Genomic DNA, 14074 nt, shown 5'->3' with positions numbered 1-14074 from the left:
ATGAAATGTTAAAAGGTGTATTTTATTTTCATGATGGAATCATAAATTAAAGACTCGAAGCACAGCAGTTTTGTTCACTCGTGTTTCTTCTTCGTCCAGTCACGTGTGCGGACTGTTAGGTATATTTTATCACCTCCTACCGTGCAAGTCTTAAACATACATGTGAAATATGATGTATCACCCTGTTAATTTTTATTTCTAGTATATGACACGGGTATGAAATGAAACACTGATTCCTCTGGTGGAAACGCAGGTAGTAGTCAGGTTCGATCAAGCAAATGGACCCAGGATGCAGAGTTAAACAAAAAGTGTTCTTTTAGAAGGTGAATTTCCAACAGGAACGAAACAACATTTTGAGGAATCTCAAAATGTCAAAACACAAAAAACAAAAGCACACAGGGGAAAACACAAGAAGCTTACAAGGAGGTGCAGAGGATGGGAACTCAGAAGACAATGGATACAACAAGCACAGGAGATCACGACAGGACATAAGACAGGCATTTAGACAACGGACCAACAAGGACAACAAGAAGCATAGAGACTTATACACACAGGGAAGGCAGGGGTAATTGGACACAGGTGGAACACATGAGGACTGGTGCAGACAATCACAGAGACAGGAAGTGAAGACAGAAAACACACTAGGAACAGAGCCTACAAAATAAAACAGGAGGAAACATATATATGCTGTATATGCATCTTAACGGGTGATATATTTTACTTAATATGATCGAATATTATTTCAAATATTTTTGTATATAGTGGAAAATGGATAATCATGTTTTAGCTCTAAAACTGACATAAACTTTGCTTCACAAGACAGGCTGTAAACAAACACACACATACACAAACACACACACACACACACACACACACACACACACATACACACACAGACTCCAGACGCACTGTATCATACTGCCATGCAAACACTGGTAAGGATGGCAACACCTTCCCAGACGATCCAGACCTTTGGATTCCACTCTGTGTCATTATAGGGCAAAGTTAATAGCTGGGTGAGGAAATGAATGGCTGCCGAAGTGAAAGGATGTGTAATTAAAGAATGGGTGATACAGTCAATGTAATTAGCTTGTTTATGTGTGCTACAATGGATATAGGCAGCCAGCGGTGGCCTTGTGCCTGCGGTAGGCAGACGAGCAGCGGGAGGGAGGAGGAGGAGGAGGAGGAGAGATGAGAGCGAAAAGAGAAAGCAAACTCCTTATTCAGGCATTTTCTGCTCACCTGTCATATCAAGGCTCCAAATCAATCCTGCAAATTGGTTTGTTCCTTGACAAGGTTACCAAGTGACGGAGGGATGGAGGGAATGAAGTGGGGAAGCAGCTGCAGAATAGGAGATAGAGAGGGAATATGTGCGAGCTGTAACGAGAGAGAGATGAGCTGGGGTGGGGTGGGTGGGGGAGTCCTGGTGATGACGTATTGTCTAATGCAGAGCAATGCGTGTGTGTGTGTGTGTGTGTGTGTGTCTTGTGCGTATGTTTGCGGGAGCTGAAGGCCGACGGCGAGGTCGTTACACTATGGAGGGGGGTGAAGGATCTGCTTGATTGTTGTTTGTTACAGGTAAACCGAATCAGCTGAGTTATGGCATCCCGACTCATGGAGCACTTTGCCCATGTGGTAAATGGGCGTGTGCACATGTTGGAATGAGTGTGTGTGTTTGTGTGTGTGTAAGTGCAATTTCTTGACACAGCCACAGATGCTCCTGTAACCCTGTCACAATGAAATGTGGGACCCATTTCCACCCATTCCCAGCTGAGCCCGGTGGAATTGGAAAGTAAACATATAAATAATGGAACAGATCATTTAGAAAATGGCAAACACTCCTGATGCGGGTGCTGTTTCTTCGTGTGTGTGTCTTTCAGGTGCACTTCACGCCAGAGTGCAAGTTTAAGGAGTGCGTGTTCGAGAACTACTACGTGACCTACTCGTCCATCCTGTACAGGCAGACCCAGTCGGGCCGAGCGTGGTACATCGGCATCAACCGGGACGGACAAGTGATGAAGGGGAACCGTGTCAAGAAGACCAAGGGAGCTGCACACTTCCTGCCCAAACTCATCGAAGGTACAGCACAGTCCTACTTTTGTCTTTTTGACTTTTGTCTTCTTCTCTGGTGCTAAGTTCTCATTGCTGGTGGCCCCCAGTGCCTGGAGGTATTACGGTTTCGGGTTGTCCGTCCGTTCTATTCTTGTGAGCATGATATATCAAGAATGTTTCTAGGGTTATTCTTCAAATGTATCATCATTTTTGCCTAGAAATCACCTTGTGGGAATAGAATTTCATTACTTCTGTTACAAATATTCACTTGGACCAAAAACTGTCCTGATTAGAAAGTAGAGGTCAAAGGTCAAGGTCACAGTCACCTCACGAAACGCTACCATGGTGGTTGAGGTCAAACGTCAGGGTCGCAGTGACCTAACAAACATGAATTTCTCCCCATGAACATGATATCTCAAGTCTACAGTTGGATATTTTTTTACATTTTGACCAGTTTTACCTTGGACTCTAATATTCACTGATTAAACGTCTGCGATCAAAGGTCATAGGCCACTCATATGAACCTGGACAAATAAATTTGTGTTGACTGAAACTGTCCTAGTTGGTGGAGGCATATAACCTCAGTGTGGGAATTCTAGTCATATTTCCTTTAGATCAAATAGTGTGTCCAGTACAATGGCGTCATTGACCTGAATGCTCAAGGCTCCAGTAGCAGCCAGTCAGAGAGGAAACATAAACTAAATTACAACATAACCCATTCTAGTTCCACATTTGATAGTTAATTAAGTTTCCTTGTCTTGTATAATGGTGCTGTGTCAAAATATTCGTTAAACCTTAATTATTTTTCTTTTTGTGGGTGGTAGGTGGGTGGTTTAAGTCAACAGAGGCCCACTGGCATATGTTTGGCCTTATTTACACTTACAAACATTGCTGAGGAGGTGAGTCATGTTAGAACAGGTGAGTTAGGTAATTGAAGTTTGGGTGCATGAAGGCATTTTGCAGCCTGTGCACAAACACATATACAGCAGCATTAAGCAGAAACACTGAAACAAATGTTATTTTGTAGATGAAAAGGACAACGTACACCTCAGTGTCACAGTATTTATTATGATAAATAAAACAGTGTAGTCCCGGAGCAGACAACATGTGGATGTCGACCCATGTGCAGTAAAAACGCAGTGTGTGACCTGCACAGCAGCTGGTGAAATAAATCAATGATTAATTCACCTCAGGCAGACATGACCTTTTTTTCATAAACCCGTGCTAAAAGATAATGATAATCCAAACCTTAACCACAGCCCATAATGTTGTCATCCTTCTACACTGCTTTATCCCTGTCACAGCCCCTGTGTAGATTTTTATTTCTGGCTTTGATGTTGTGCAGGGGTAGTTTTCGATCGAGAGACAGTCGCTGGCAGAAATGCAGGTCAGTACCATAGACTGTATTTAAAGATTGGACGACAGGGCTCCACTTAATCCCAATATCGGAGTTAAGCCGCGGTATTAAGGCCCTGCAGATACGGGTGCTTGACGATTCGTGAGCCGGTGTCAGCTGTCAATCATGAAGTGTCACAGTGTTTTTAATGTATCAAAAACTCATCATTAAAAACAACCCCCCGAAAAAATGTGGAACTAAAACACACATCAATTTGATAGAAACTACACCAAATTTTAATTTTCTTAACGTGTACTTTGACTTTTAAGTGCCCATTTCCCATCCACTAACATGGAGGAGGTTGAGTCAATAATATATACTGCAGCTAGCCACCAGGGAGCAGTCAAGATCATTTGGCTCCACTTTTGGGGAGCTTTCATGGCATCCTTCTTTATACACAATCTATGGTTGCACATGATCAGCCAACAGCAACTTACCAGTGGCACCAATATCCATCTTGTGCCATAAACTCGTAACTCTTTGAAACAATGAAAACGGCCCCATGTAACTCTGTGCCACCTTCTCTCTCCCCAGTGGCCATGTACAGGGAGCCCTCTCTACACGACGTCGCAGAGCAGAGTCCGCCCAGGAAAACGCCCAAGACCTCCAGTGACTCGCCCGTGCTTAAGAACGGCAAGAAAGACCCTAAATCCAAAACCAAAACGTCCTCCTCCTAGCGCTCAGACACACGGGAGGTGGTGGTGGGGGGTCGGGGATGCAAGCAGGGCACCAGCAGAAACGCGTTGCGAGGGCCACGCCACCCTCCACCACCCCTGCTGCCTGCAACACGAAAACACTGCATACCACAATGCACCGGCGTGACGTTGATGAAAAAGGAGCAGGCCTGGGTAGAGTGATGCTGGCCAATGGGACGCACCCATTCACCCTCACCGACCTCCACCCTCCACTCCCACACCAGCGCGCCACCTTCTCATGTAATAACTTGTAATAACCATGATGAGCCGAGCCTGGGACACAAAAGCAATAACTCCACAAAGAGGCGGACGGTCGCCGAGCATCGTAAAGAATGTCACCGCGGCGCGTTAAACCAGCTGCGAGGAAATCCCACAACCCCCCTGAGGTGTCCTCAGCGACATCCACCCAGTCAACCAAATATCCAAGTCAAGTCGCCCTGGTTTCACCAGGGAGGGTGTGGCGGTCAGATCCGTACCCTCTGCAGCACATACTTTACAAATGGGTTGTGTTTTTATTTTGCCCTGTAGGGCTCCGAGCTAATGTTAGCCTGACGCAGGGCCACGCATACGCTCGGGCTGACACCCGGGCCCCTCGCAGACTTCTGCTCCGCAGCCATCTGCTCCGTCCACGTCTTCTGTCTGTGTCAGCGACTTGGCGAGAGGGCCCGAATGCCTTGTTTGTGGGGGCGCATGTGTGTGCGTGTGTTCCCTTCTTCTTCCATTCACCTTTGGCGCGTTTTGATTAGTTTGAGACATGGAGTCAATTTTCCACTCGGCATAACAATACCCCCCTCTCCCCCGTCCTCTTTGGCTCTGTTAATGGAGTCTGGGGCTGATCAGAATCTTACGACCCTTAAACGAGGGGCCAAGAGCTCCCTCAGCACCATATATAACCACACACACACACACACACACACACACACACACACACCCTCCTTATTACACTGACATTTACGCCTACACATGGAGGTAGTCGCGCACATTTCCGCTGCCTGATATTCTCCAGCGCTAACCGCAAACAAAAAGATCTCACAATGATATGCATTAACACACACACACACATCCAGAAATGGTAACATGGAGGTGTGTGTGTGGGTGTGCAGGTTCGGGGAGATGATGGGGACATCAACAGTGAGATGTGGTGCTGATGGAGCCTGACCTGTGAAGCTTGCACCGCGATAGCTTCTCACTGTCGGTGGTCATGCACTGCACAAACACCTGATGCCCACACAGTATCTGTTACCGTCTTTCTCTCGGTGTGGTGTATCTGTTGAAAGTCATAAGCATTTATAGTCATTTTGTGTATATATTAGCCTTTTCTGCAGCCGCATGGCCACCCCCATCACTTTCTCTGACCGGAAATATTCTTCATACTGTATTCCTCTCATGTCCACTCATTTTGAAAAGGGCACACCATATGTCAGTGTCAGGAAACATGCCGTGGGGAGCACTGATCCCCCTGGGAGAACAGTTTTTGCTTAATTTCTTTCGTTCCCGACTTGAAGGCTGATGCAACAGATGATTTTCTACACAAAAATATTAATAATATATACACAAATCATCTGTATTTTACCTAAGACATGCTTGACTCTGCAGTGTGCGGTACACACCTTACCCACAAACATTTGCACGCGGGAAATAGAGTAGCTATCCAATTGTCGAACATTGAAACTTACCATTCTTTGGCAAAACATACTCATGGATGTTTGTGAAACCTCCAGCCAGGCACAGAATGCACAATGGAGGAAAAGCTGAGTTTAAGTGCGGCCTGGGCCACAATTTGGGAACCTGGAGCACAAAAGAAAACTAAACTGTCCTAACCCCAACCCAACAGGCATACCGATTTTTGTGTTGGAAATAAAGCCTGATGCAGTTAATGTAAGCTGTGTGTTACTCTGACCTGATCCGAATAACTTCATCAGAGTCCGTCAAATTACCATGTAACATGACACATAAACATTTGAACATTGACACTCAAGTGTTTTTCGCAAAACAACATAACATTGCAGGCTGACTTGACTGGGAGGTCAATAGGACAGGCATTAAGTTTGCCCTCTGCTGGATCAGGATAAAAAACGTCTTCAGACATGAATATGAACATCTCCTTCCACGTTTGAATTCATTTTGTACTATGAGTGACAGCAGTTGCACCTTCTGGTCTTTATTTTCTCTTGGATATGTGCAACTCCATGATTCATGTGCTTTCACGCTTGACATGCACTCTGCTGTTTCAAGTTAGATTTCTGTGATTTCTGGAGGAAAATAACGAAAAACCAAAGTCTTGTATAGAGAATGAAATTGACAGCTAAAGTACTTACCGTGATTCTTAAAAAAGCGAAACAGAAAGTTTGATGTTTTATATATATTTTTTTTTGTATCACATTTTTGTCAGTGCTTCTTCTTGTTGAAGAAAGTAAATTTCGATTCTTTTTTTACTTCATATTTCTCTTTCAGGATACGATGTTTGGGTGTTTGCATTTGTTGTTTCCATTCGGTGGGAAAAGTAATCATTTTTCATATAGCGAAATTTCACACTACAATATGCTGGGCGGGGTAATTGTTTCTGCCTAATGTTTATGTATTGTTGGAAGCGAGGGAGTCTCGCGTGTTGTGGAGGTAGAGACAAGGATAGATTGATGTTTAGGACTCGGAGAGAAAGAGAGAGAGAGAAGGGACGATGGAAAAAAGGAAACACAAGAGATTTCCACTGTAGGAAAATCTGTGATGATGAGCAGAACAAAGAGAGATTTAACAGAGAATTATGGTAATGAGAACAGCGTCCCCCCGCTCGCCGCGCAGAATGGCGGCGAGCTGCTGAGCAAAGTCATCTGCTTCCTGAGATGATGAAGCAACTTTTACCTCTGATTTCCTGAGGAGAAACAAATTAAGTGAGAAAGGAAGGAGAGTGGGAAAGTGATGATGGAGGAAGGAAAGAAAGAAAGAAAGAGGGAAGAAGGAGACTCACTTCCATTGTGTTTTACATTTATCAAAACAAGTTACTATTAAAACCTCACTTCCGCACCAAAGACCTTAATTAAGCTGTTAAATAGACCTTCAGGCTGGCGTGTTTGACCAGTCACCCCCTATGGATGACTAAACCCAGAACACAGTGTTTGACTGTTATTCGCAAGGTAATTACACAATTGTTTAATTAAATGTGGCTCCTGCTGTAGATTTAAGAGCGCGTGGGACAAGATGAAGTGATACTGTTCGAGGAGAGGAAGAAGTCAGCGACCAGACGTAGCAGCGACGTCTTCACTCACGCCTCCTGCTCTATATTTTAAGGGCTTTGCGTTGCAATATTTTCTCACGTAAGCGTCTTATTTGTTGTTTTCAGAATTCAGGCAGACTATGGATTTAAAGACAAAAAGTGGATAAGGGCTAAAATAGTTCAAGAGGTGAATGTGTGTTATTAAAGAGACGAGGCTGAATGCATTAACTGCTTGAATACACACAAGGGGAGTTAAAGGGGCATTCCTCAAATTTCAACAAACAGTGCTCAGCTGAAAACTGTTGAAAACTGTTTTCTGAAGAAGCGTTCAAACAGTAAGCGAAGCACTTTTTCAGATCTTTTTTCAAGAGCGTACCTTTATGTGCAGCAAGTCTGTAGTTCCCCAAACAGAAGAATGCCATGTGTAGTGGTGACCAGTGAAGTTGTCCCACCCTCCGTGTGGATGTGTTAGCTTTATGTCTTTGAGATTCCTATATGGGCAGTTACTTTTTACCATGGCGTCCCGTTGGTGTGCTTGAAGAAAAAAGGAACACACCTTAATGGAGCAGGAGTCCAGCAGATCGATGGTCAAGGAATTTCAAACCGTCGAGTGTTTCCATGTTGCTGGGAACTATAACAAACAAAAGAGACCCTGCCCTGTTTCTTTTCCCCTTGTATTTCATGGGAACAGCCCCAAAAGTGAATCTGTCATCACTACACTTGGCATTCTATTGGGTGGGCAATTTTGAAAGATTTGTTGTACCAAAAAATCCAAGAGCAGAAGAAGAAATCAGAGAGCAAACGTTCTGCACAGAATCAACATAAGCGCGTGGAGCAGAGCTGAAGCTGGAGCACAGGGAATTTAAGCACAAGCAGAGGCTATTCGAGTGCAAGCGCAATGGTTTGAGTGAAAGCATTTGAAGATCTGGACGTGAACTCAACGAGTCCTGCTCTTGAATTGAAAGACCGTCACGTCTTGAATAAAGATAGGAAGAAAAACATTTGAATCTGTAAAATCTGGAGCAATGGAAGTGAAAAATTAAATAGTTGGAATTCCTCTTTAACCATCAGAATTAATGCAGTGTTATTTTTTTCTGTTGATTCATAAGTCTGTACAGATGCAAAAAAAAGGGTTGCAGTCGTTTCATCACCTGCCTCAAACTCTGAGTTATTTAACCTAACGAGAGCCATAATTTATTTGAAATCAAGCCATCAGGAGCTCTGTTTGCTTTTAGTGACGGGGCCGTCAGTCGACACTGACACCCAGCGAACGATTCTCGATTGAGAAGTTCCCACCACAGTATGTCTGGCGATAAAAATACAATCCATCGCTAATGATCCATCTGACACTTTTAATTGCATCAATCACCAGTTTCTCACTATTTCACTGTAGAATATGCAGATTAATGAGCTTTTTCTATTGCAGCTTGCAGACATTCTTTCAGTTGAGTAATTTCAATCAACCAGGATTCTGTACTTGTGAAACGTTGCTGCCGACAGTGACCTATGTTTTCAGCCATAATAGAATTACTGTGTGATTTTATCTTTATTTATAAAAGCAATACATGCAACCTTTAATTCTTGAATTATTTTCAAGTGACAGGTTTAAGATTTAAATAAAAAGGAAAGCGTGTAAATATAGGTTTGCAGTGTTGTCGATTTTGGTGGCAGAAAGGTGGAATCATAAAGTCATTCACTGCGTGGACATTTTGCATGAATACACGAGTGTGTGTGTATGTGTGTGTGTTTTGTCACGTTCAAGCTCTACCTCTTTTTCTCTCCCCTCTCTCCGCCTGCGTCCTTTGTGAAGTGGGAGATCAGCCTCTCTGTTCCAGCCGTCTTCTCTCCGGCCTTCAGGCCTCACTTCAAACGCTTCTGCGTGAATTACAGCATGTAGGAGATCGTCGTTTATCTCGGCGGCACGTCTGTCTGAGCTCGCGTTTGATTAGTGAGACAAGCACCCTTGCCAGTACGCTTCAACGTAAACCCGCTGATGAATGTCTCAGGATGGGGCTCTAAATGTCAAATATCGGCCCTTTGGAGAGCTCAGCATCTCTGTTTCTTTAGATTGTATGAGAAAAGATGTTTGTGTGTGCCGTGTGAATGTGTTTGTGTGTGTGTGTCTGTGTGTGTGTGGGTGTCTGTGTATATCGAAGGGGGTTAATTAATGTATATCTGATTCGGATGCACACCTCACACATCACACACACACACTTCTCTCCTCAGGGGGGACTCCCTTCCTTCCCATTTCTCCCGAGTCAGGGCCCTCCCCGCTTACTGAGCGGATTACAACTGCAGAGAGAGGGTCATCTGGGGTTGTGAAGGACTCGGAGAGAGAGAGAGAGAGAGAGAGAGAGAAAGACTGGCCTCCCATACTGGACTGTAGCCAACTCGTTCCCTCACAGCCTCTGTTGGAAGTTTCACTTACTCTAGGCCATCACTTTTGCAACTTCCCTTTAACCCGGAGGCAGAATGTATGTATGTGCTGTACGTGCGTGTGCGGAAAGGTCCCACAGATGCTCCACACTCATCGGCTTTGGTCTTTGTCACTGCGCAACTGTGACCGAATGACATTGTGTGTCCGTTGTGTGTATCCAAGACGAGAAGGAATAAAGGATGAAGAGAAAGAGAGAGAGAGAGAGAGAAGAAAACAGAGCATAAATCAGAGGCCAAATCAATGAGCATGAGTCCTTGGGCAGGAAGCAATAAACTCTATTAACAAGGTGCAGCCACATCATCTGGGATTGTGTGTGTGTGTGTGTGTGTGTGTGGGTGGGGGGGGGGAAATATTAATATCGCTATAGAAACCAATTGTTTTTTTAGAGCTGTTATTTTTTTAACACTTTTCCCCTTTTCTGGAGCTGAGTTTGCTCGTGTGTGTGAGTGTGTTACTTTGAGGTGGAGTCCCTTCACCACATCTGCAATGCAGCAGAAAACACAAAAAAGAGAGAGGGAGGAAGAGAGAGGCTCACGTGCTCCCGACAAAAGAGTGACGCTGTCCTCGGACGGATTTTCTCTTCTCTCTCTCACTCTTTCACTTTTTTCCCCCTTTTAAGCTGCTTCATAAAATCAAATCCTGCTCAAATTCTTGAACCAACACATTAACTTCACATATAAAAATCTGTCTGTGTGTTTTTTTGCTTTAAATGCGCACACACCCACAATCCCCGGACACATCTGCATTGCACACAGCGCCCTGCACCATGCCGGGCCAGGTGTGGCTAAAAACTGAGGGGTTTGGGGGTGGGGTGGGCTTGGGGGGGGTGACCTTTGCAATGAAAACATGGAGGGACTTCACCTCTTACAAGCTAATGCCCCTCAAATGTTTTCGTGGGGACTTGACTGTGTAAACTAGGCAAAAAAAAAAAATAGTATTGATTTCTTTCTCTTTCATGTGTACTTTGTTGGAGAGAGAGGGCGGTTGAGTTTTGGGTGTTTCTCAGTGGAAGTGCTTTGACATTGTAATGAAATGATGGAAGTCAAAATGGAAATATGGGTATTCATTGTAACGGCCGTTTATAAACCACTGTTGGTCTGTCCGCGTGTGTTTTCAATGATTTTACGTGTTTATTTCAATGCATATCCGTGTCTGTGTGTTCCTGTTACTTGATGTGTGGGATTTCGGAAAAAAAAACAAAAAAGAAAGGACGACAAAGAGCCGCGGGACTGATGGGCCTCAAACTTCTTCCTCATGACCCCCCCTGCTACCCAGAACCCCCCCCACACTCGCCAGCCTCCGCCCTCCAATCTCTTAACGGGATTTTAATTGGCTCACCTGCAGCATGTGGACTGCTCATTCGCCGTCTGTCTCTCCCTCAAACACACACACACACCTCTTCTACCTGTGAGTGTGTGTGTGTGTGTGTGTGTGTGATTCTGTGATCAATACTTGAAGGATTTTTTTTCCGGGGACTTTTTCTTTCTTTCTACTGCATGGACGATCCGACTTATCGAAAATATTTTAAGGAAATCACCTTAATCTTCCTTCCTGTCTTCCAAATACAACGAGTGCTTCAGTCTTCCAGCTTTCAAAGCCACAATGACACTATTTTTGTATTCAAATGGGGCAAAACAAATATAATATATCTATATATAAATATATATAAATATATCCATGCAAATGTGGTTGGGGGTTGCAATAACTCCCCCTGTTGCTGAATGCTGACTAGGTGGAACAACACAACAGCCAAACGCCATCCAAACCCATGGATCACTTGGAGAAAGGAGCTGAGTGGGACTTGCAGTTCAAGACTCCTGGGTTGGGTGAAAGGTCTCTGATGGGCGGGATTACGAGCATGCATGCAATCCAATCATTTACTGGACACCTTCGAAGAAACAGTCATTACCCAATATTTACTCTTTAACCCCCTAACCCCCCCCCCCCTGCCCCCCTTCCCCCCTTCTTCCCTCCGACACTCTGATTATCCCCAAACCCCTGTCTCTGCATTTGCAATATGATCTGTATTTATTTCTATAATAACTTACACCAAGTCAACAGAGACGTATTATTGGATATAATTGAATAAAAACGAACTAATATATTTGTATGATTGTAACACTGGTCTCCTGAGAGATTTATTGGCGTGTGTTCTGATTTTGTTCCTTCACCATACACCCTGCTGTGCATGTTTACATTTAGGTGTTTGCAGGTATCATATTGGTTTTTGTAATGCGTAAGCACGCCCACCCAGCTTCAACGACATTTTCAAAATAGGACAGTCCGTTTGACATGACCCACTATTCCTTGCACTCCGCTCAAACAGACTTACATTTGATCATTAGTCTGCCGTCTACGGTGTAGATATCGCGCTCAGGATGGCTTCACATGCTAGCATCTTCCATTTTCAGAGGTGTGGACTCGAGTCACATGACTTGGACTCGAGTCAGACTCGAGTCATGAATTTGATGACTTTAGACTCGACTTGACAAAATGTAAAGAGACTTGCAACTCGACTTGGACTTCAAAATCAATGACTCGTGACTTCACTTGGACTTGAGCCGTTTGACTTGATAAGACTTGCTCCTTTCCCCAAAACACAAAGATTAAAAAGTATGTTATTAAGGAGCGCTCTGTATCTTTCATCGTGTTTGTGTGCGTCTGTGTGTGCACCCAATTCCTTTAAAACCCTCTTTCAAAATAAGAGTCACTACCAACAACCCACTTAAAACCGGAAATACAAATCAACCCTCAACAATAACGTCATTAAATAAATTAGCTTACAATTATAATGCCGATATTATTTCAGTATAGAAATATTAGGTACCTTTTAGCCATGTATATCACAAAAAAGGCAGAACAAGAGATATATTAAATTGCTCAAAAAAAGTTAAAGAAGATTGACTATTCTTGTTTGTACTTATTGATGATTATTTAATGTAATCATAGAGGAGTTATGCTTAGGGCACCAAAATGGCTCGCAGCGGCACTGGGTGGAATCATACTACGTCCACATCGTGCACAAATGACTGACAGACTTTTGGCCAATTTGGTCTTTTGCAAATGCAATTCAGCATAGGGCCCTGACATATTAAAAGCACAACCCTGTTCATTGTTATGTTCAAGTATTTGTTATGTTTCTCACATGTACACACACACACAGACAATATGAGGTAAGATAAATGAGATGAGATAAACACAGGACAGGACAGAAATGTTCATGTTCATGTATTTGTTATGTTTCTCACATGTACACACACACACAGACAATATGAGGTGAGATAAATGAGATGAGATAAACACAGGACAGGACAGAAACTGCTGTGGAACTAGTTAAAATGCAAAATACAATGTTAGCACTTTTGTACAAATAATTACAGTTGCACTTGTTTTTTCAAATGTGTTCATTCTGTAGGAGTGGTTTAAAATGAAGAATATTCTAGCAAAATATGAGTTAAATGTTATAAATGACTGGTTAATAGTGCAATAGGGAAGTGCAATGTTGGCACAATTTTTTTCTGTAATTTCAATTGCACTTGTTTTAATAAATAAATAAATACAGATTTTAAAAGCATACATGATCTGTGTAAATATATTATTACTCAGTGATCAAAAGGACTCGAAAAGACTCGAAACTCAAACTGCAGGACTTGGACTTGACTTGAGACTTGTCAGTCTTGACTTTGGACTTGACTCGGGACCTGCCTGTCTTGACTTGGGACTTGACTCGGGACTTGAGGGCAAAGACTTGAGACTTACTTGGGACTTGCAAAAAAATGACTTGGTCCCACCTCTGTCCATTTTTACTGCAAAACAATGTAACAGTGTTCGCCCTCTGCTGGATCAGGACACAACTGCTCCAGATGCTCTCATGCACTTCTAGAACCAGTCGGATTAAATGTGGACCTTTCCTCCACATTCGAATTTCAAATATAAAGTGGCAGCCCTGTAATGATTCTCATGATAGTTCTCGAGTTATAAGATCACCTTTTTTTATACGCAAATGTATGGACATCACAAATATGGATTGTCCTTTGAAAGTCACCCTGACTCTAAAATTGTATGTCTTTGTGATCAAATTTGACTTAGCTTTGACTCTGAGGGACAAAATTGTGAATGTCCCTTTTATGTTTGAAGGTCCTCTGACACAACTGATGATGTGTTGGGGACACATCATCAGATAAAATCCAAGTTGCCAGATTCCAGAATCAGCACCATTTTAATGTCTTTATTTTGCCGTTTTGCTGTTATGGCCATTTTGTGCATCTCCAAACTTTTTTGCT

The 14074-nt window shown here is 43.3% G+C and overlaps 1 protein-coding gene across 2 annotated transcripts in view; it reads left to right on the top strand.

The window, feature by feature from the left end:
* Nucleotides 1-4148, top strand: part of fgf11a (fibroblast growth factor 11a) — a 69792-nt gene extending 65644 nt beyond the window's left edge. For both annotated transcript variants that reach the window (XM_062384169.1, XM_062384170.1), the window contains 2 exons: nucleotides 1881-2079; nucleotides 3983-4148. In XM_062384169.1, coding sequence (XP_062240153.1) covers nucleotides 1881-2079; nucleotides 3983-4125 — 342 coding nt within the window. In that variant the 3' untranslated portion in view covers nucleotides 4126-4148. The remainder of the gene's footprint in view (nucleotides 1-1880; nucleotides 2080-3982) is intronic.
* The last annotated feature ends 9926 nt before the right edge of the window (nucleotides 4149-14074 follow it).

Source organism: Platichthys flesus, chromosome 24 (assembly GCF_949316205.1).
Source record: "Platichthys flesus chromosome 24, fPlaFle2.1, whole genome shotgun sequence".
NCBI classification, from domain to species: domain Eukaryota; kingdom Metazoa; phylum Chordata; class Actinopteri; order Pleuronectiformes; family Pleuronectidae; genus Platichthys; species Platichthys flesus.
Note: the sequence above shows the minus strand (reverse complement) of the source record. Positions and strands in the feature narration are given on the sequence as shown.